Source organism: Globicephala melas, chromosome 7, assembly GCF_963455315.2.
Source record: "Globicephala melas chromosome 7, mGloMel1.2, whole genome shotgun sequence".
In the NCBI taxonomy this organism is placed as follows: Eukaryota; Metazoa; Chordata; class Mammalia; order Artiodactyla; family Delphinidae; genus Globicephala; species Globicephala melas.
In genome coordinates, this window is record NC_083320.1 from 8,803,035 (window position 1) to 8,826,640 (window position 23,606).

At 37.0% G+C, this 23,606-nt stretch overlaps 1 protein-coding gene across 1 annotated transcript in view; it reads right to left on the minus strand.

Moving 5' to 3' along the window:
* The window catches only part of CAB39 (calcium binding protein 39), an 86,802-nt gene that overhangs the window by 37,546 nt on the left and 25,650 nt on the right, over positions 1-23,606 (minus strand). The window contains exon 2 of the mRNA XM_030877037.2: positions 13,294-13,449. Within this exon, the coding sequence (XP_030732897.1) occupies positions 13,294-13,407 (114 nt within the window). The 5' untranslated portion in view covers positions 13,408-13,449. The remainder of the gene's footprint in view (positions 1-13,293; positions 13,450-23,606) is intronic.

The window sequence follows — 23,606 nt, forward strand, 5'->3', positions numbered from 1 at the left end:
ACACCCATCAAATCCTTTCAATTCTCCCTCAGAAATCTAGTCTCACATCTTGCTTCTCCTCCTTACCCTTAAGCTTTCCTTGTCATCAGAGTCCTCTTATCAAGTTAATCTTTTGCCATTATGTCTATCTTTACAACACTTCCAATCTCACCCCATCTCTGACTTTGAAACATTACTAGTAGGAATGTAATGGGAAAGAGGTTGGTGGGTTTCTTATAAAACTAAACATGGGGTTTCCCTGGTGGTGCAGTGGTTGAGAGTCCGCCTGCCGAAGCAGGGGACACGGGTTCACGCCCCGGTCCGGGAGGATGGGCCCGTGAGCCATGGCCGCTGAGCCTGTGCGTCCAGAACCTGTGCTCTGCAGCGGGAGAGGACACAGCAGTGAGAGGCCCGCGTACCGCAAAAAAAAAAAAAACTAAACATGATCTTACCCAAGAATTGTACTCTTGGGCATTTATCCTACAGAAAGCAAAACTTATGCTCACACAAAACCTGTATGAAAATGTTCATAGTAGCTTTATTTGTAATAGCCCAAACTGGAAACACTCTAGATGTCCTTCAAAGGGTGAATGGTTAAACATTTACCCTATGTACACACTATGGTACATTCATGGAATGGAATACTACTCAGCAATCAAAAGTAATTATTGATATTCACAACTACTTGCACAGATATATGGGGAATTAAGGTGAATGGGCAAAAAAGCCAATCTCAAAATGTTACATACTATAGGATTCTATTTACAAAACATTCTTGAAATAACAAAATTATAGGTTGGGAGAACAGATTAGTGGTTGCCAGCAAGGGTTAGAGATGGGGGAGAGGAGATGGGTGTGGCTGTAATGGGATAGCAGGAGGGGGCCTTGCGGTTATGGAAGAGCTCTGCATCTTGATTGTGGTAGTGGTTACACGTGTGATAAAACTGCACAGAGCTACACACATACACTCACAAAACTGTAAAGCTGGTGAAATGTGAATAAGGCCTGTGGACTACACCAACGTCAACTTCCTGGTCTTGATATTGTATATAGTTATGTAAGATGTTAACATTGCGGGAAACTGGGTATAAGGTACATGGGATCACCCTGTATACTTTTTTGCACCTTCCTGTGAATTAAAAATTATCTAACGATAAAGATTTAAAACAAAGCAGGACAACAACAACTGCAGATTTCTTCAGCTCCCTCAGTCTATCTTTAGGTTGTAAATAAGGCGCTTTTCAATCTACCACAATCTACATCTCTAGCTTCACTTCCTACCATTCTCCTCTAGTAACTCCTATAGTCACCCTAAACTTGTCACTGTTTTCTGGATATGCCATGCTTTAGTCTGTTTCACATTCTGTTCCCTCTCACTCTCTGCCTGCCAAACACCTTTAAACCACTTCAAATGTCACCTAATGCTATCTAATGTACCCGTCTCTGACAGAGGTAGTAACTGCTTTATCCTCTTGGTTCCCATAGAATTTCACTCATACCTCCAAGTATCTCTACACTATATTGTTTTACATACCTATTTCCTCTACTAGCTTATAAACTCCTTAAGAACAGGGACAAAACTTGATCCACGTGTCCATCTATCTGCCCATATATATATATAAGGGCACTAAAATGTCTATGAATTCAATCAAGTTGGGAATCTTCTGCAAAAGATGACAATGGAAGTGATGACAGTAATTACTCTTATTGTTATCTTTTGCAAAAAAAACTGTCCTGCTAACTACTGTAAGGATGGAGCTCAGCATAAGGAAACATAATTCAAATGCAAATCATTCTTTATAGTCATCTTTTTTAGAAGCAATTTTGAAATGATTAAGCAGAATTTTCCTTGCTTCTGTTCCCTATTAGTTTACACAATCAAGTGTATAATTTACACGTAACTTATAATTTACATGTATAATTTACACGTAACTAGTTATTATTATTGAGAAATGCCTCAAAGAACCCAGATTTTTTGAGGAGGAGGAGGCTTAAATCATTTATTATTTTGTCTTATATTCTTCTCTTTTTTTGAGTTTCTTTATACCCACTTTTTTTTTACATCTTTATTGGAGTATAATTGCTTTACAATGGTGTGTTAATTTCTGCTTTATAACAAAGTGAATCAGTTATACATATACATATGTTCCCATATCTCTCTCCTCTTTCATCTCCCTCCTCCCACCCTCCCTATCCCACTATACCCACTCTTTAGCAAAAGAATCATTTTAAACAAAGTCCTCTAAATATATATCAATCTATTTTACTGCCTTAAATATTAATTCATTCTCAAAAAGGGATTAGATGATCTCATTAAAAAAAGGAAGTTCTTAAAGTAAATTAAGATAAAGGATGTGAGATGGAATCTAAAAGTAAACTGAGAAATATTGCTGGTGCCAAATACTTAATAATGAGACCAATTCTATTATCATATTAATTTCTAAATTAAAAAAAAATCCTACACACATATGTGTCTCTCCACTAAAGAAAATGTCTGAGTATACTAAGCTGAAAGATCATGGACTTAAAAAAAAACCTATTAATAACCTTCTGGTGTCAAAGATTACTCTAAACAAGTTTAGTAACCATGAGTCACTGTTAGATGGCTATGCTATGAAAAGGCTATTCCCTTCCCCCCTCTTAAATATGCCAGCAAACTTACTCCTCTCATGAAATGAGTGAATATAGCTATTCAACACTGTGAACACATGCATTCACAGTGATGAAGGGAACCAAGGATAAGCTGAGCAAGGCAGCTATACCTCCTTTACATAGCATGCAGTGGGCAGAGTGTGTAACCAGTCATTATGTATGCAGATCTATGGGGCTGTCAGCAATGAAAGAACAAATTCCACTCCACCCCACGCCCATGCCCCAATTACCTAAAAATAGGGATGGTAAGATAAACCGTGTTTTCTAAAAGTATAAGGAAAGTAGTTTTCAAATTCTCTTTAAAAGGTATGGCACAGTTCCTAAGGGAGTAATCTATTTGTATTATAGACAAGTCTTAATATGGCAACTGTGTACCATACAGAACAAGTAAAAACATCAACACACTACAAAGAAAGAAACACTCAAACGTTATATTTATCATTTTGTCTACAAGATCACAAGAAATGAGTGAGAAAATGCCCATGGATATAATGAATAAAGCAAAAACAGACAAAATTTTACCATGGGTTTGGCAGAGCTAGGAGTGAATACCACCTCTGATTCTAATATAACAGGTGTTCTAGGAAACAAGAGCTTTCTTCATGTGGATCGTGAGAATAATAACAACAAATAATTCTACCTCAAAATAAGACGGAGGCCTATTCTCTACAAAGGCACCTTGCAAAATATGGCGTTGGATATAACAATGTGTCAATCGTACAAAGCTTGAATTCCTTCTAAAAGACCTAAGTGACCACCTAGCCCACACCAATACACATCCAGAAACAGGAACCTTGCGATCTCCCATGGAAGCCAACTTCTACTTATTATTTTCCCTAATATCAGGATGAAATTGGACTCCCTGTTTTTCCTCCACTCACGGGGCCTTAATTCTATCTCCTGTCACTGTCTGGAAGCTTCCCTTATCTGATACTAGATGATCCCCTAAAAACATTTTACTAAGAGCTCTAGGGCTCAAATTTTATTCTTTCTCTACATCACACCTCCAGTTCATTCAACTGTTTCTCATGGCAGAACTTTGAATTTCTGTACTAACCTGGTCACTCCCCTCTCAATACACTCTGGTTTCTCTACATCCTCAAATATGGACTTATTATCTACACAGAGCAGAAGATGATCATTTTGAATTTAGTGTTTTTCTATTATTGCAACCTAGGTTTTCAATAGTCTTTTTTAGGTGCTTTATTACATGATCTATTTATTCTCAGGGCAAACATCTGTGGTTTCTAAGCCACCTATATCTCAGTTGGTACACGGATAGTCTTTTACTCTCTTCATTGAGTTATAATTAACATACAACAAAGCACACATATTTAAAAGAGTACAATTTGATAACTTTGGTCTTTTGTACACACCTCTGAAGCCCTCGAGACAGTGAACATGCCCATCACCACCATGATTCCACTGTAATCCCCTCATACCACCAACCCCACTCTAACCCTCCACATACATCCCTGCCAACCCCAAAGCAATCGCTGATCTGTTTTCTGTCATTACGGCTATTCACAGAGTTTTGTATAAACAGAATCATACATTATGTACTATTTATAGTCTGGCTTCTTTCACTCAACACAATTATTTTGAGATTCATTCATATTGTTGTGTACAGCAATAGTTCATTCCTTTTTATTGCTGAGTAGTATTCTATTCTATGGATGTGTCACAACAGGTTTATTCACAGACCTGGGCAATTTCCTGTTTTGGATATTCCAAATAAAGTTGCTATGAACATTTATGTAGAAGTCTTTGTATGGACATATATTTCTTGTTCTCTTGGGTAAATACCTAGGAGTGAAATGGCTAGATGTAAGTTTAGCTTTTCAAGAAACGGCCAAACTTTGCTCCAAAGTGGTTGTATTATCTTACTTTCCCACCAGCAGTTCCAGTTGCTCTGCATAACCACCAGCATTTGATATAGCCAGTATTTTCAATTTTAGCCATTCTGATAGGTGTGAAGTGGTATCTCATCATAGCTTTACTTTGCAATTTCCTAAGATTAATATCTTTTCAAGTGCTTATCTGAAATCTGTGTATCAGCTTTGGTGAACTGTATACTTAATCTTTTTTTTTTTTTACTGGATTGTTTGTTTTCTTTTTTCACATATTCTCAATGTAACCTTTTATCAAATATATGCTTTGCAAAAATTTTCCTCAGTCTGTGACTTGTCTTTTCATGCTTTCAACAGTGTCTTCTGAAGAGTTGAAGGTTTTAGTGTTGGTGAATTCCAACTTATTATTTTTTTCTTTTATTGAGTATGCTTTTGGTGTCATATCTAAGAATTCTTTGCCTATCCCAAGGTCATGAAGATTTTTCTCCTGTTCTCTATAAGCTTTATAATTTTAGGTTTTACATTTAGTTGTGTGATCCATTTTGAATCAATTTGTGTATATGGTATGAGGCATGGGTCCAACATATTTTTTGCACGTGGCTATCAAATTGTTTCAGCACCAATTGTTGAAACTACTGTCCTTTCTCCACTGAATTGCATTCTCACCTTTGTCAAAAATTGTCCATACATGTGTAGGTTTCTTTCTGGATTCTCTATTCTGTTCTACTGATCTATTTGTCTATCTAATATGTCTTTATGTTGATATCACACTGCTTTGATTACTCCAGCTTTATAATTCTTGAAATCAGATGGTGTGAACCCTCCAACTTTTTGTTCCAAGCTGTTTTATTCTAGGTCTTTTGCATTTGCATATATATTTTAGAACCAACTTGTCAATTTCTATTAAAAAGTCCAATGGGATTACAATGAAGTTATAAATCATTTGGGAGGGAACTGACATTTTAACAATATTGAGTCTTCCAACCCATGAATAACGTGTATCTCTCGCTTACTAAGGTCTTTCATTCTCTTAGCAATATTTTGTAGTTTTTAGTGTGCAGGTCTTTCATTTCTTTTGTCAGAGTATCTCTGTTTCATATTTTTTGATGCTATTCCAAATGATACTCTTAAATTTCAACTTTGGTTCTGTCATTTCTACTACAGAGAAATACAATTGCTCTTTGTATATCAATATTATAACCTGTAACCTTGCTAAACTCATACAGTAACTCAACCACGGTTTTTGTAGATTCCTTCATTTCTGAGTAGGTGATCATGTCATCAATACAGGTTTTTACTTCTTTCTTTCCATGCCTTTTATTTCTTTTTCTTGCCTGACTGCATAGTCTGCAATCTACAAGTACAAAGTTGAATAGAAGAGGTGAAAGTGGACATCCCTGTCTTATTAGTGATCTTAGAGATAAATGAGCCTTTTACCATTACGTATAATGCTACCTGTAGGATTTTTTTTTAACATCTTTATTGGAGTATAATTGCTTTACAATGGTGTGTTAGTTTCTGCTTTATAACAAGTGAATTAGCTATACATATACATATATCCCCATATCACCTCCATCTTGCGCCTCCCTCCCACCCTCCCTATCCCATCCCTCTAGGTGGTCACAAAGCCCACAGCTGAACTCCCTGTGCTATGCACCTACTTCCCACTAGCTATTTTACATTTGGTAGTGTATGTATGTCCATGCCACTCTCTCACTTCATCCCAGCTTACCCTTCCCACTCCCGCTGTCCTCAAGTCCATTCTCTACCCATAGGGTTTTTATAGATGCCCTTTACTAGGTCAAGGAAGTTCTCTTCTATCCTAGTTTGCAGAGTTTTTATCAGGAATGCTAAAATTTGGTTTAGAATTTTTGCGTCTATGTTCATGAGGGATATTAGTCTGTCGTTTTCTTGTAATGTCTTTGATTTGGGTATCAGGATAATCGTGGACTCATAGAATGAGTTAAGAACTATTCCTCATAAATTTTCTGGAAAAGTTTGTGTAGAAATTGTGTTATATTTCCCTTAAATGTTTGGTAGAAATCTCTAGTGAAGCTATCTGTGCCTAGATTTTTCTTTGTGGGAAGATTAACTAAATTTTGAATTACTTTAATAGATACAGGGCTATTAAGGTTATCTATTTTTTTCTTGAGTGAGTTTGAGCCATTTGTGTCTTTCAAGGAATTTGCCTATTTCATCTAAGTTGTTAAATTTATTGGCAAGCAGTTGTTCATAATATTTCCTTATTACCCTTTTAATACCTGTAGAATCTGTAGTGATGTCAGCTCTCTTATTCCAGATATTGGTAATTGTTTTTATCTCCTGATGAGTCTTAGCTAGATTTTATCAATTTTATTCAACTTCTGATAGAACCAGTTTTGGTTTTATTTTTTGCTCTGGCTTTTATTTAACTAATTTCTGCTTTGATCTTTATTTATATCTTTTCTCCTTACTTTATAATTTGCTCTCCTTTTTCTACTTTCTTAAGGTAGAAGCTGAGACCTTTCTTCTTTTCTATCATATGCATTTAGTGCTATAAAATTTCTGAGTAATGCTTTAGCAACATCTCACTAGCTCTGCTATGTTTTTATTCCACTCAAATAACTTTGATCCATGAATTATTTGTAAGTATGATATTTAGTTTCCAAATATTTTGGAATATTTCCAAGGCTCTTTCTGTTATTGATGTCTAATTTAATTCCACTGTGATCACAGGTACATGTCACATACATTTAGCCTTTTACTAGCTGATTTTCTGCCTACTTCTATCAGTCATTGAGATTGGGGTACTGAAATCTCCAATTATAATTGTGGATTTGATGGTTTCATCTTCTTGTTTTATCAGTTTTTGCTTTATTTTGCTTTATTTTAAAGCTGTTATTAGGTGCATAAACATTTAAGATTGTTATGTCCCTTGGATTAACTGACCCCTATTTTATCATGAAATAACTATCCTGGATAATATTCTTTGCTCTGAAATCTATTTTTGTCTGATATTAATAGAGCCCCTCCAGTTTTCTTTTGACAAGTGTTAACATGGTATATCTTTCTCCATCCTTTTACTTGTAACCTAATTGTGTCATTGTCACTTTAAGTACATTTCTTGTAGGCACATATAGTTAGGATTTTTTCTCTTTTTTTTAACCATTTTTTTAAAATCAAAATATAGTTCATTTACAAAGCTGTGTTAGTTTCAGGTGTACAGCAAAGTGATTCAGTTATACATATATATAATATTCTTTTTCAGATTCTTTTCCATTATAGGTTATTATAAGATATTGAATACAGTTCCCTGTGCTATACAGTAGGTTCCTGTTGTTTATCTGTTTTATATATAGTGATGTGTGTATGTTAATCCCAAACTCCTAATTTATCCCTGCTATACCCCCCCTTTGGTAACCATAAATTTATTTTCTATGTTTGTGAGTCTATTTCTGGTTTGTAAATAAATTCATTTATATCATTTTTTTTTTTAGATTTCACGTAAGTGATATCATATGATATTTGTCTTTCTCTGTCTGACTTACTTCACTTAATATGATAATCTCTAGGTCCATCCAGATAGGACTTTTTTGTCCAACCTGACAATCTCTGCCTTTTAATTGGGGTGTTCAGACCATCTATACTTAATGTGATTATTGATATGGTACATTTGAGTTTATCATCTTGCTATTTGTTTTCCATTTGTTCCATCTGTTCCTTAAAGCCATTTTTCCCTCTTTTTCTGCCTTCTTTTGGTTTAATCAAATATTTTTAGTAATTATGTTGTATTTTCTCCTTTGGTATCTCATCTGTTTAGACCCTAGTACAGAGCTATGCTTTCATCTGTACCGCATTTTATCAGTTACAATCATGTCCTTCCTCCAACTCCTGCCCCACTACCCCCAGCTCATTGACCCTTCTTTGGTGCCTGATTTAGTCACCTATAGAGTTTCCTATCCTTCTCCAATTTTTATCATTCACAAGCTCCGCTAATTAAACCTTTTAATTCTCCTCAGATAAATCAGTGACAATAAATGTTATTAAAAGTTTAAAGTTGGGGACAGTATCCTGCAACAGATCACCAAAACCCTGCCTAGGTGCTCAGAGTTATCCACTAATCAGATCCACTGGGTATAATTATTCATCCAATCAGGAAAAGTGTCCACTAAGCATCCTGAATTACAGGGGAAGATAATTAATAAACAGAAAACTATATGGAAGATACTAGGACCAACAGGGTAGATCTCTTGAGAAGGGTCATTTATCTCACTATTTCTGTGGGTGGTAGCACTACAAGGGAATGTGATACTTGGTCACCATCATAAAGTTCAGAAGATATCTGGCTGGGATACCCTCTTATTGGTCATAAACTCAACATACAAATTATTACAACATTCTCAGTAATACATGTTTTATCCTATTCAGTAGAATTAAGAGTTTAGAAGAGTTACCTTGACAGAACTATGTTAACTCTGTATTCCATTTTCAATAAATAAAAAATAATTATTGAGCTGTCTTTGGAAGGCTTATGTTCTAACAGAGGGAAGAACTAGTAAAAACAACAAAAAAAAATCATTAAGTATATTAAAGGTGTTAAGTGATACACAGAAAACCAGAGCAAGACCGGGGGAACAGGAATGCTGGGGACTAGGCTGCATTTTAAATAGGGGGTTGGGTGAAAAGTGACATTTAAGCAAAGACTTGAAGGCAATAAGGGAGTTAGCCAAGCAGAGAGTTGGAGAAAGAACATTCTAGGTAAAGGGGACAGCCCAATGCAAAAGCCATAAGGCAGGAGTGTGACTGAAGTACACAAGGAAAAGCAAGCCAATGTGGGGGGAATACTAGGAGAAGGGACCATTGAGGTCACAGGCCTGACTGACCAGGGCAAGGGTGGGCATTTATTTTTTGGTAAAAGCACCAGACAGGAAATATTTTAAGCTTTATAGGCCACATAAAGTCTCTGTTGCGTAATCTTCTTTGCTTTTTAAACCAACCCTTTAGAAATGTAAAAACCATTCTTAGCTCATGAGCCTTACAAAAACAGGCCTAGGCAGGATTTGACCTGTAGAACTTAGTTCAGCCCTTGTAAGGATTCTGACTTTTACTCTAAGGGAAATATTATTTGACTCATGTTTTGAAAGAATCACTATGGTTGTGGAAAGGCAAGGGAGACCAGTTAGAAGAATACTACAGTAATCCGGAGCAAAGATAATGGTAGCTCAGACCCAGGTAGTGACTAAGAAAACGGGGTGAAGTGGTCATTAGAGTCTGGCTTTTTAACACCCTCCTTCCCCCCCGCAATAAAGTGGATGTATTTGCTCATGAATTGGATCTGGGAAGTGTGAAAGGAGTCATGGATGACTCAAGACTTTTGGCCTGAACAACTAGAAGGATGGCGTATCATCAACCATGATTGGAAAGACTGTGAGTGGATGTGTGAAATGTGTGTTTTGCTTCAAAACAAAGTAGAATTCATATTCCTTAAATTCCAGCACAACTCTGTAGCTACTGTATTAACTCTTCCACAACTTCAGAATCATTTTTTGTCAGGGTACAAAAAGATCCTGCTGTGATGTGAATGGAACTGCTTTAAGCTTAAAAATTAATTTGATAAGAAATGGCATCTTAACTATATTCCATCCAATAACATGGACCAAGTATTCTTTTGTACCTCTGAATAAGGTTTTATAGTTCTCTTCATATAGGTTCTGCATACTTCCTGATGAAAGTATTCCCAGACACCTTATTTTTTTGTTGTTGCTACTGTAAATAAAATACTTTTTTAAAAAAAATTACAATTTCTAGATCGTTTTGATGGTATTTAGGGAAGCTATGCATTTTGTATTTAGCTGCCCTAGTGAACTCTCATTTTCACACTGATTCTCTTGTGTTTTGTAAAGATATATGAATATCTCAACATTGTAATTTCCCCTCTTTATTTTAAATAGCTGTGTTTTTTATTTCTAAACTGTTTCTTTATGCGTTGCCTAGAATTTCCAGAACAACTCTAGATAAAAAGTCATAGCAAGCACCCTGGTTTTAATGGGACTACATTCAAGTTTTCAGTCTTAAGTATGATGTCGAAGTTGCTTTTCGTGGTTTTTAATTTAGAGGTTGTATTTTCATCTCTCCATTGTTTTCAGGTCTCATTCCCTCTTCACCATTTGCATTAGTGCTATTTCCTTCTGAATCTTGATAAGACAGTGAAATCAGAAAGTTCAGGGTTTTCCTCCCTATTTCTAATCTATTTCAGGAAAGTAATTTGCATTGATTGCTCCTCAATCTTCAGAGTTGTCCCCTTCCTTTGAAATAAAATTTATTTTTCATAAATTTAACTAATTTTCTTTGCTTTATTTAGCAGGAGGTCTATTCTTGCTTATGTTTAGAGCAAGAATTCTCAACCTCTGTGTTACCAAAAAAGGTTCCCTGAGACCCTTTCAAGGGGTCCATGAGGTCAAAACTGCTTTCATATCAATGTAAACACATAATTTGCCTTTTTCCACCGTTGCCATTTGCACTGATGGTGTTGACCTCTAGCCTAAGTCAAGGCAGTGACAACAAACTGTAGTAGTTATCGTTGTAGTTTTCATCATCACGCACTCAGCTTCAAAAAACTGTTTCACTTAAGAGTGTCATGAGAAAGCAGGAAAAAAATTCATTTTATTAAATTTTGACCTGAGTATACATACAACTTTTTAACACTTGGTGTGATAAATAGGAAGTACACATAAAGCACCTTCTGCCCCTTACTGAAGACTGCTTGTCTTGAAGAAAAGTACTTGTATGATAATGTTTGAGCTATGAGCTGAACAAACTATTTTCTTTATGGAACATCACTTTTCCTTGAAAGAAAAACTGACAAATTATTCCGGCTTGTATATTTGGCAGACATTTTCTCAAAAATAAACAAAGTGAACCTGTATCCTTAAGGAAAACAACCAACGAACAGTATTTGTTGCCAGATTTGAATTTTGAAATTTGAATACAACATAAGTAAGTTTGACCACTTTCCAAAACTTATACTTTTCTGATGAGATCACAGTGGTGATATTTTAAAATGTGAATTTTTGATACTGAATAATGTGTCAACGTTTGGAAGATGTATGTAACTCAGTGATCCAATATTTTCTAAATGACCAGTGCATGTTCCAAAGTCATGCATGGATAAAGGACCTTTTCAAAGTACTGAGTACGAAAAGTTCATTTATACAGTTTGAGTCTATTACAACCAAGAAACTATCAACTGTTGAATTTTGCTGTGGTATCAAAAAATATTCAAAATTATCTGAAAGGCTATTAAAATACTCCTCTCTTTTCCAATTATGCATCTGTGTGAGGCCAGATTTTCTTCATATACTTCAACCAAAATAACATAACAGCCATCTTTAAAAGAAGTTAGTTTCATATTATTAACATTTATCTACATCTCTTACTAAGGTACACAAGAAACTGTCTAGAATTTCCATGGAAGATCTAAAGTAAAATTGAATTATAGAAAATTTCACTAATTGTAGATTGCTTCCAGTGACAGAAAGATACAACTAAATAGCCTATAATTACAAATCTTAATCCCACGAGCGCGAAATTCCTTTCTTTATAAGAATACAGGTAAACCACAGTCTTAGACTTAAAAAGATGGTAGAAATTAAGCAGTTTAAGTGTCAACTCAAAACAAAAAACAACCTGCTAAAATAAAAGATAGGATGGAAAATCCTGTTCCAATCAAAACACTCATCCAGTGAATCATCAGGCATCCAGCCCATGGGAGACAGGTACTGTGGAGGGCACAGGTGGGCCAGAAATGACACATGGGTCAAAGAGCTCAAGGTCTAGTAAGGAAGAAAAAATATGACACAAATAAATTCATGTTGAAGATGGCAGCACTCCTGCCATTTCCAAAGGAGGTGGCCAAATGGTAGATTAATTTTAGAGTGTAAGGGTAAGGTTGGGAGAGGGAATATTCTGGGAAGCCATACGGGAAAAAGAAATGAATTGGGTGGTTCTGAAAAATGAATGGGGGCTGAGGGGAAAATGGTGCAGGGGTGAAAACAAGACAAAGACAGTATGGCTAATTGTTTGCTATTAATTGCTTTCAATGAACAGAGACAAGCTGAGATTGTTAGAGCATACAGAAAAAGGGAGAAAGGGGTTGAAATTCACCTAGAGAAGCACAGGCCAGGTCACAAAGGGTCTCGTGTACTATGTGAGAAGGCTGAACTGAAGGTTTAAAGCAGGGGAGATATTTCAGAAAGAGCCCTAAAGAGGCTACTGCTAAGGTCCATAAAAAAGGTCATGAGGATTTTCGTGAAGTAGGAATGGAAGTTGGGATCAATTCATAAACCCCTTAGGAAGTAGGGGTTCATACTATTTATTGAAAGATGATTATTTTTGGGGGGGGGGACAGATTGGTATGAAAGTCAGGTTTTGGCCTGTGGTGACTGGGTAGAAGAAGATACTTGTCATGGATACAGAGAACACAAAAAGAAAATCAGGAGAGGTTATCTCCCTAAGAGGACTACCCGTGGAAACACTGATTTCAGAAATGAGATAAACTACATCAACAATGAAAAAAAAACCCCGAAATTTAAATAGAATTGAAAACCTCAAATGAAAAACTGAGAAAAAAGTCAAAAATGTATTTGTTAGATGGCAGTACAGGAGAAAACACGTGGTGTTTAAGCACCAGCAAATGCCACTTTAGGACTAAATTTTAAAAACCCCAAATAAACCCAAATTGAGATTTACTGATTTTTAGAAATCACCTCATAACTTGTCTTACATTTGCTCCTAATCAAAAGATTAAAAATATAAAATAAAGCCAAACACACACCTTTTCCGCTTTTTTGTCAGAGATGTCTTGCTTTTCCAGCACGGCCATGCTCTCCTTCAGGTTCTTCACGATGTCTGCAGGAGATTTGTGAGATTTTCCAAATGGGAACGGCATGGCGGCAGCGACCGGCGCCTCACTGCGCTCTGCCTGCTTCACCTGGGGACACAGCACATGGTACAAGTGAGAAAAAGTGAGGTGGATAGAAGACATACTTTCTAAACCCTAATTTGAGAAGAAAAACAGTGTTTGAGAAAGTTACTTTATATCGCTTTCAAAATCAGTACTAGGAAACCCACAAATATATAAGAAATGATAATAAAATTACAGAACACTTTGTACTTTTCAAAATACCTTTTTAATCCCCTGCTCTCCTAACCACCCATTTGAGGAGGAACATGATGGTGCTGATGATGGAGGGTAACTAGCACCGCCAGGCTCCCTATTAAGCAATTGAATCCATCATCTATGGGATCTTTTCAAACAATTCCCCGAGGACATTAATTCTACTCCCATTTACAGGTAACATTGAATGAGTTGAATAACATTAAGAAACTGCCTCAAGGTACTAAGGGGTAAAACCAGCTCAGGTCTGTCTTGATCCAAAGCGTCCTTAATCACCACACTATACCTCCAATTAATAGATATCTCTGTTTCACAGTTGAGGAAACTGAGGTAAAAAGTTAGGCAAGGAGCTTAGCCAAAAAGCACTAGCAACAGACCCACTCTCTAGGTCTCTCCAGATGCGCCTTTTCCAGTGTTCATGCTGATGCTGCTTCCTCAGCATCCTGTGGGTACACCCTTCCTCCTCTTCAGTCAATCCTATGGTCTCAGGGCTGGAGAGAACCTTGGACAGAGCCTTGGACATATCTCCCATCAGATCCTCAAATTCTTTAAGTGACGGTTTCAACGTGTACTTTTTCTGCCTGGATATGACTATATCCCATGAAGGAACTCACTGCACAAATTCTGGGGACAATGAACTTCTGGAAGTTCTTAAAATTTTGCAGGTAGCAGAAAACAACATTTCAACCACATAAACCACAATATTACATCATGCAAAAGGAGGACATCAACTATTCCAAAAGGTCACCATGAAAAAACAAAGTTAACAAGATAAGCAACGAAAGTAACTTTGGAACATGTCAGAAGTTACAATTTCTTTCACTAAATAAACTAAAATAATTTACACTCACAGGCATTAAACAATCTCATATAAGATACCAAAAGACAACACTTTTCCGAAGAACCTTATAGATCACTTAGATGAGTGATTTTCAAACTGTGAGTTCCAAACTCCTATATTTCACCATCCCTGGCACCCACTGCCCACCTCTGCCAAAGTGGGGAGAGGTGGGTCTCAGATACCTCAACCCTACTTTGGTTTTTTTCCCCCATCAACATAAAATATCTCTGTTGAACAGCATCATAACACTTCCTTTGACCTATGCCTAAGACTTCACTGGAAGAAAGTATTGGAATGCTTTTTCTCTAAAGTATGAGATACAGTGAACTGCATATCTGTTTACAAATAAACATTTAGGGGAAAAGAACGTGCAAATGAATGCTAACAAGAAGCTTACAACTAAATCATGAACAAGTATGTTATTTCTTGACATGCTTTGATATGATGTTTTGACCAATCTCTATACCCAAATATCACCTATATAGTTCACCTTCTGTCAGCTTATAAATCCTCTTTTGATCACATTAAAACCACATCTTCATTAACCAAAGGGAAATGTCCTCAAACACAGGTTCTAAATTTACTTCCAAATATTTTTTCTATGACAAGAAGTTTGGATCAACTACAGGTGGCTGTTACATTTTTCTCTCTGATTACCTGGCAAGATGGGACCCAAATTCTGGATCATTCTTTTCCATTACTTTTTTCTTTTTATTTATTTATTTATTTAAAATTATTTTATTTTTTTTGAAGAAGGGTAGGGGGCAATGCAGCCTGCTTCTCTATAAACAGAGTGGATTCACACTCACGATAAGTCCTATGAAACCATAATCTTCCCTGTTTGTACTCCACAAATAATAGCAGTGATCTATAAGTCAATGCTGGGTAAAAGGTGGGAATGTTTAATGGAATTTTGCAGGAAATGTTAGGGTGCCATGCAACAGAGATATTTTCAGCTCTGACTCAACAGCGGAAGAAGTGACTTCCCATGGCAAAGGGGGTTTTAAAAAGTCCTATCAAAAAAAAAAAAAGTCCTACCACACACCAAATATTGGTCCACAGCAAAAAGAGTACAGCTGCAGAAGAGAATACATATATAAAATGCTTTTGTTGAGGGAAAGGGGAAGCATGACACAATCATTCCTCTTAATTAATACACTGGGCAGTCAAGATTCTACAGAACATATAAACTAATAAAACTATACTTTGGGCTTCCCTGGTGGCGCAGTGGTTGAGAGTCCGCCTGCCGATGCAGGGGACACGGGTTCGTGCCCCGGTCCAGGAGGATCCCACATGCCGCCGAGTCGCTGGGCCCGTGAGCCACGGCCGCTGAGCCTGCGCGTCCGGAGCCTGTGCTCCGCAACGGGAGAGGCCACAACAGAGAGAGGCCCGTGTACCGAAAAAAAAGAAAAGTATAAATAAAAACTATATCATATAGTTCTTACTTTAAAGCCTGAGTGCAATAATTAAACAAATCCTTTTATTTCTTTCATTTACGTCCTCAAATCCACCAATTCTTGATCAACACAACTAAGACAGATTTGGGGGGTCAAAAACAAGGAAATAATACCCCTTAAAACTTCTGCATTAGAATTTCTTATGTCTAAGTTTGCTTTGCATTAAGCTTATGCTAATGTATGCCACTCAGCGTTCCAACTTTTTAAATAATTAATTGAAAACATAGAAAAGTTTAAAATTCATGAATGGCTGCTAAGTGATGACCAAGTAGGTAGCCAATACATGTGCCTAGAACACTGATTGCTAAAAGGCTGAGAAATGCGTTAAGAAATAAGTTTTAATAAACATGTTAGATTAATATGCACAGAGCTACTAAGTATTTATCGTGTTCCTGACTTTAATAAAGAAAACAAAAGCAGCTATTGAGGCAAATGTTATAATATGGTGAAATCATGGATGTGTCATATAAGCATGTTCATTAAAGATGGGGAGAAAGATCCCAAAACAATTGATCAAAAGAGGGAGTACCTCTGGGGAGCAGGAAGAGAGTGGGCAACTGGTATTTTTTCTTACAAGCTCTTTTTGTAACTATTTGCGTCCTTCAATTTCACATGTATAATTTGATAAACATAAAACTAAGTGTAGGGCTTCCCTGGTGGCACAGTGATTGGGAGTCTGCCTGCCGATGCAGGGGACACGGGTTCGTGCCCCGGTCCAGGAAGACCCCACATGCTTGCGTACCGCAAAAAAAAAAAAAAAAAAAACTAAGTGTAAAGTAATCAATGAATAATATAAAACAATCTATCCTTAATACATAAAAAGTACTATTCATAAAACATTTCCATGGAAGGCTGAATGACACAGAAAAGTAAGGCTGCCAATTTACTAATCTTACTCATCTCCAAAGTCAGAGCCAATAAAACCAGCAAACTTTGATCATGATCTGTAAGTAAGAAAGCTATTTAATGTTACACACACGTGCATGTGCACACACACACACACACACAGCTAAAAAAAAATATGGATGACTAACCTAGATCTCATGAATCACTAAGTTTAGAGACAATAAAGAACAACCTGAAATCCACACGAAGATTTGGAACCACATACAAACTTAGTTTAAGGGTTGAACATGAAGCTTCAGTCTCCTTACTTCAGTCCTTACAAGTAATAGAAGTGAATCCCTTCACAGAATAACTCATGACCTTCCAACAGTGCTCAAATGATAGCAAAGGCACCACTGAGAGTGAACTCTCCAGCCCACACTGCTTTCTCCCAGGAGTGGAGACGGTGCCTTGAAAGGGGCCTGGTCCACCATCAAGCAGAACTATTCACAGGGTTCTGTCTCCTTGAAGGATGTGAAACACTCAGGTACATGTCTGAGTTTTGGAACTGACAATCCCAAGAGTATGAAGATGCCAAAGCTGGAAGTAGCAATGGTTAAACAAAAGATAAGATGGTTACAAGACACTTTTCACCTGCCTGACTCTCATTTCCCACTTTCTTCCTTTGTCATACGTGTTTGAGAGAATTCTAGGGAACAATAACAGCAAGAGTTCACTGAGTAAGGCCCTTCAATAACTTTTCATTGCCCTTATGGTAAAATCCAAATTCCCTACCATAGCTTTACCCATCTCCAACTCGCACAGCCCACAGAGGCTCGCACAGAGGTCCAGCCACGCTGAGGTCCTTTCTGTTCCCTAAATATGCCAACTACCTCTAAGCCAGAGTACCACAAACTTGCAAGTATGGTAAAAATCTTAATTTTTAAATCTAAATGGATATATGGGTTTTCACTGCCACTCAACTATTCTGTACATTCAAATTTCTTCTTAAACTATGTTTTGCCTAAACTATGTTTCAGACATAACTAGAGTTCATGAAGGAAATGGACAGAAATACGTACTATAATTGAAAAAATTCATTTAGTTTTCAAATACTCACTTCCCCATCCCTTCAAAAAAAAAATTGGTTCATAATAAACCTCAGTAGGAGTCCTTGGGCTGAGTCAAAACTACCAATGCCACTGGCAGAACGCCAGCCACTGTCCGCATTTAGAGGGCTGTGGAAACCCGTGCCTACCATCTTGCACACTGGCGGTAAGCGTGCTCCTGATGGTTTATTAGTGGTGTATGCCTGAATCCCAAAGGTAAAGAAGAGTTAGAGGGGAAATATAACTTGAAAATTGGGAGGAGGGAGGCCAGGGTGGGGAATAATTTAGCATGCTTTTAAACCAAAATTAATATTTATGAAATAACATGCTAAATCTGCATGAAAGGGATTTGCAGGAACATTTAGCACTGTTACACCCCTTAGGTTTCACGCATTTGTTTTTCTGTCTTTCCAAATGCTCTTTCTTTCTGCCTTTAACTTAATGACTCATCTTTTTTCCAATGGTGATGTACTTTAAGGTTCTATCTTGGCTGTCTTCTTACCCTATATTCTCTGAGTGATCTCATCTACCCACGTTTTCAACAACCTGAAATCTACCTCCAGCCCCGACCAATCAGCCTACATTTCTAACTACTGCTCCCGAAAGATGTCCTCAAGGCAACTCAAACCTCATCCCCAAGTCCTGCTTATTTTTCTAAATTCCCCTTCACAGTGAATGGATCCATTGTTCACCCAATCACAAAACCTGGTCACCATAGCAGACTCTTTCCACTCATTAACTCTTCCATATAATCAGTTCACAATTTCAGTAAATTCTGTTTTCTAAATCTCTCTGTCCCTACAGACATCAAGTGTAGACCCTCGCTATTCTCCACAAAGGGCAGTGGTTGTCAATGGGGCCAATATCACCCCTAGGATATGTTCTTGAAAATTTGGCCGCCACGATGACTGGGACATTTACTGACCCACTGAAATCACTTTAAAAAGGTGGGTGGGGTTGCTTTTTGTGCCACTGTTCACATAAGCACAGTCCTTAGCTAGCTTCTATATCCTTGGGGTAGGGAGGAGAGGGCTAGGCTGGGAGTCAGAATAAATGAAGTTTTTCTATCTACTCCTGCATCTATGTCCATCACTGAGTGTTAAACTTCTAGCTTTTAAAAAATGGTTATACTATTCATCATGCAAAATTCAAACATTAAAGGACTACTCAAGGTAGAAAGTGAAAATCACCTGCAAAGCCTATAGGGACAGCTAGTATTAACAGTTTGATATATATTTTTCTTTTTGTTACTTGCTCTATATTTGTGGTCTTTCACATGGCGACTCGACTCTTCTCGAAAACAGATGGAGACCAGATGATAGCAGAAATGGTCACCTCCATCTTACAAAGCACAAAAACTTCAAGTCACTGGTCTGTTAGGTTAATACTCCTCAGAGTACAAAGCTCCATACCAAGAAACCGCTGGAGAACATACAGAACACCCACTGGGAAACTAGAAGGGTAACACCATTAGCTAGGACTGTTAGGCACTGACCTTCTTAGGCAATCTGACTGCTTTGGGCTCATGCAACATACCCCTAAATGCAGCTAACTCTAGTCACCTATGTACTGATAAATATTGAAAAGTAGTCAAATGGTCCATAAGTCACTAATTAGGACATTCATTCATTCAAGTACCAACCGTGCACTCACTATGTACCATACAAACTTAAGGCACCAAGAGTGGCTGCTCTCAAGAAGACAACATTCTGGCATATATGGATGTGGGTGTATATGTTTTAAGACAATACAGAAAAGCTCCTGAATGACAACACATTCCTAAACAGTTGAGTTCACAGGACTCTGTGCTAACATATATGTTAGATCTGACTCATAAACTTGGTGGTCAAATGCCAAAACTGCAAACAAAAAACCCCACATACAATAATAAGACTGTTGCAGAGGACTATCAAGGTACTTAATTAAGCAGTCATGGAAAGTGTGAAATGTCGTAAACATTTGAATCCATTTTTTAGATAGCTGGCTCTGAGACCTAAATCCCCTGCTTCTAGGGTTAATGTTACTTGATTCAGATAAATATTAAATATCTACAACATGCTAGATCTTGTGTTAGGTGCTAGACTACCCATATAGTAAGGTAGGGCAATTATATAAGGCACAGTAGTTAATTACATGGGCTTTAAAGATAACCCGGGTTCAAATCCTGGCTTCACCATGCCTTAGCTGACTTAGACTTTTCCAAGCCCCCTTTCCTCATCTCTAAAATGGGAGAAACAATAGCAACCTAACAACTTGGTATAAGAATTGCATGTGTTTCAAGTGTTTAGAACAGCATCTGCATATGGTAAAATTTGAATAAACAGCAGTTAAGCATAATTACATGGTTTTTTTTTTTCCTTCTAAAATCTGATTCATGACTACTGTTTCCAAGGCCAAAATGGGTTTTAAAAAAGGTATCCAGGGCTTCCCTGGTGGTGCAGTGGTTGAGAGTCCGCATGCCGATGCAGGGGACACGGGTTCGTGCCCTGGTCTGGGAGGATCCCACATGCCGTGAAGTGGCTGAGCCCGTGAGCCATGGCTGCTGAGCCTGCGCCTCCGGAGTCTATGCTCCGCAACGCGAGAGGCCACAACAGTGAGAGGCCTGCGTACCGCAAAAAAAAAAAAAAAGGTATCCACACAGACTGTATAGCAATATAAGATGAGTAATCTTATCCTTTTAAAACCTGCATCTAAAAGTTTTGATTCAGTTTTTGGAAGGATAGGCTACATGCCCTTCTAAGCGGCAAATAAGATGCAATGACTCAGCTCCATTAAAATAAACCATGGATAGCTTTAAGAAGCAACTGGACCTTTGGTTAATTACCAAAGCTACCATATACAAAGCTCATCATCAACTATGTCAAAACCAAAATTAAGTGTTCAAGAGCATACAAGACGACCTGTAAAGTGTCCTTTGCAATTAATGTATCTTGATCAGACTTTCAGGGGCCAATGATGTGCAACACTGGATACTATGCAGGAGTTAGACTGACATTTTTTTATAGCCTAGATGGTAAATCAGATGGTTGCCATGGTGCTAATAGTAGCAATATTTTAAATAAGGTAAGATCTCTCCTACAGTACTACACTTCACAGTTTACAAAGCCCCGTCACTTCTCTGTTTAATCCCTCCCCCAATGACCTCTCACTTCATTCAGAATAAAATCCACACTCCTGACCAAGGCCTGCAAGGCTCCTTGTGATCTACTGCTCTCTGTCCTCATCTCTTACACTCGAGGCTTTAGCCACACTGCCTGGCTTGACATTCCTGGGCCCGGCCTAAGTACATTCCCCATACTGTTCATGGAGAGTTCTTCGCTCAGATCACTATGGCTCTCTCCCTCATTTTACTCACAGGGCCTTCCCTGACCAATGTTTCCAAAAGAGCACCTTTCCCCTAATCTCATCTCCTTATCCCGCTTCATTGCTCTTCCAGTACTTGTCACCATTACCTGACATATATGTCCCAGGAAAAGGACTCTGTTTGTTTCACTCATTCATTGTTGTATACCCAGACCCTGGAACAGTGTCTAGAACATACTTGTAGAATATCTGTAGAACAAGCAAACTATCTTTTGATTCTCAAGGAAAGAGTAGAACTCCTTTGATTCATTACTAAGTTTTATTTTTTTTCTATTCTATAGATGAGTAAACTAAGGCACAAAGATATTGAATAATTTGTTCAAACACCATGAAGCTAGTTAGTAAAGTGGAAGAGAAAGGACTTCCAAGGTTTTGACTCCAACTCTTAATGCACCATCTATCAGATTAACCAGTGTCTTTCATATGACAATGAATATGTTCACTATGTATCAGGAGACTTAAAAATGCTTCTCTCTTAAACCTGCTTCTCTTAGATTTATGTACCAAGATGGCAGCTGAATCATTACTTAAGACAGTTGAAAAAAAGGGAAAAAGCCCCAGGAAATATAATTGAACATTGTGAACTCATTTAAAAATCAATTCTTCTGAAGATTTCTACTGACGTGAAAAAATGCCCACAATTCCTTTTAACTGAAAACACTTTAGATACAAAGGTGCATATATATATTTATATGCACCACATATACATATGAGTGTATATATGTATATAAAATAGTCATGTGTTCTATATATGCAAACACATATGCTGACTAAGAGAAAAAAAATCAGAGGTTAATAATGGGTAGTGACAATGTGTGTTCCATATTAAATTTTTCTTAATGTTAAATATTTACAATGTACATGTACAGTTTTTTCCTGATTATAAAAGTGCTATTAAAAAAAATTAGTACAAGATCATTCCCAATAAAAGGAACCAGGGCTCCATGAAGGAGCAGGAAAATATATAAGATGAGCCGAGCTTAGGGCATGTTACCTCAGAAAGCAAAGATGGATGAGGTCCTGCCAAAAAAGACACAGGAGCCAATCTGAAAGGCTCCCACAGGCCTAAGATGGTACAATTTTGGCATAAAAAAGAAAAATTATTGCAATGAATTGACATGCAAATTAAAATTTGCATATATAATATGTTATGTATTTAATAGTAGTACAAGTAACAATAATACAGTTAATATAAAACATTAAAACCCATGAAAATTATAATACTAAAAAAGAAAATTCATTCGTCACCTTAGAGTTTGTGAGAACTCAATACCCCCCAAACTGGTAAATAAAAGAAAGGGAATGGCACATTTATCCTGTCTTTACTGCGTAGCCTGTATTTGAGGGTAACCAAATAGTTGAAAGGGAAAGTTTTTTTTATAGAAGATTCATATAGTTAATAAATGTAGAAAGAAAAGTAGAAAATTATCATTTTGTAATCCTTGATGAAATAAGGGATCTAGGCAACAATTATCAACAGCCATTAAAATCATAGGTGAAAGGTTGATGGAGAACTTCATAGTAGATAACTGGAGCTGATAACTTGGAACACTGATCTATCATTAAAAATAGGAAAATCAGACATCAATGTGTCTCATGATAGGATGCAATAGGAAGTAGAAAGGTCCATCTATAAAAATATTTGATCTCCTTTCCTCCACTTAAAAAAAAAAACTGAAGCTAATCAAGTTCCTAAACCTATCAGTCTATAGGAAACACGGGAGATGAAGGAACAAGTTAAACATCACATGGAATCACCAAGTCAAACCCAGAACAAGGGCCCCTCGACAAGACGAATATTGGGTTTCTGCAGCAAATCAAATAGCATTAGCAGAGCGGGGGAGGAAAGGCAGTGGAGAATGTTAAGTAATAATAGAAACTCACTAGACATAGTCAAATATATGGCTCTTCTCTGGAGCCTGATTCAAATAAACAAACTATACAAAAGATACTTGGGCAAGTCAGGAAAATTATACTGGGTAGGATAATTAAGAAATTACTGTTAATTTTGTTAGGTATTATAATATAGTAGATATGTAAAAAATATTCTTATCAATTAGGCATACATACTGAAATACAGGTGATTTGGGATTTCCTTCAAAATACTACAGTACCACCCCTCCCTAACAGTAAGGTGGGGGGGATAGATGAAACAAGGTGAGCAAAATATTAGTAACTGTTGGAGCTAGAACTTCATTATACTAGAGTATTTGAATATACTTGAACATTTTCATAATTTTTAAAAATCAGTAATAGAGAACATTTTTTACTCTAAAGAATTGTTATGCTTCTTGTAATTGGTATGTCCATTGTGCTTTGCTTTTGCTTTTTTCCCCTTTATTTGCCTAAACGGTCAAAGTTAAATTTATGTATAAC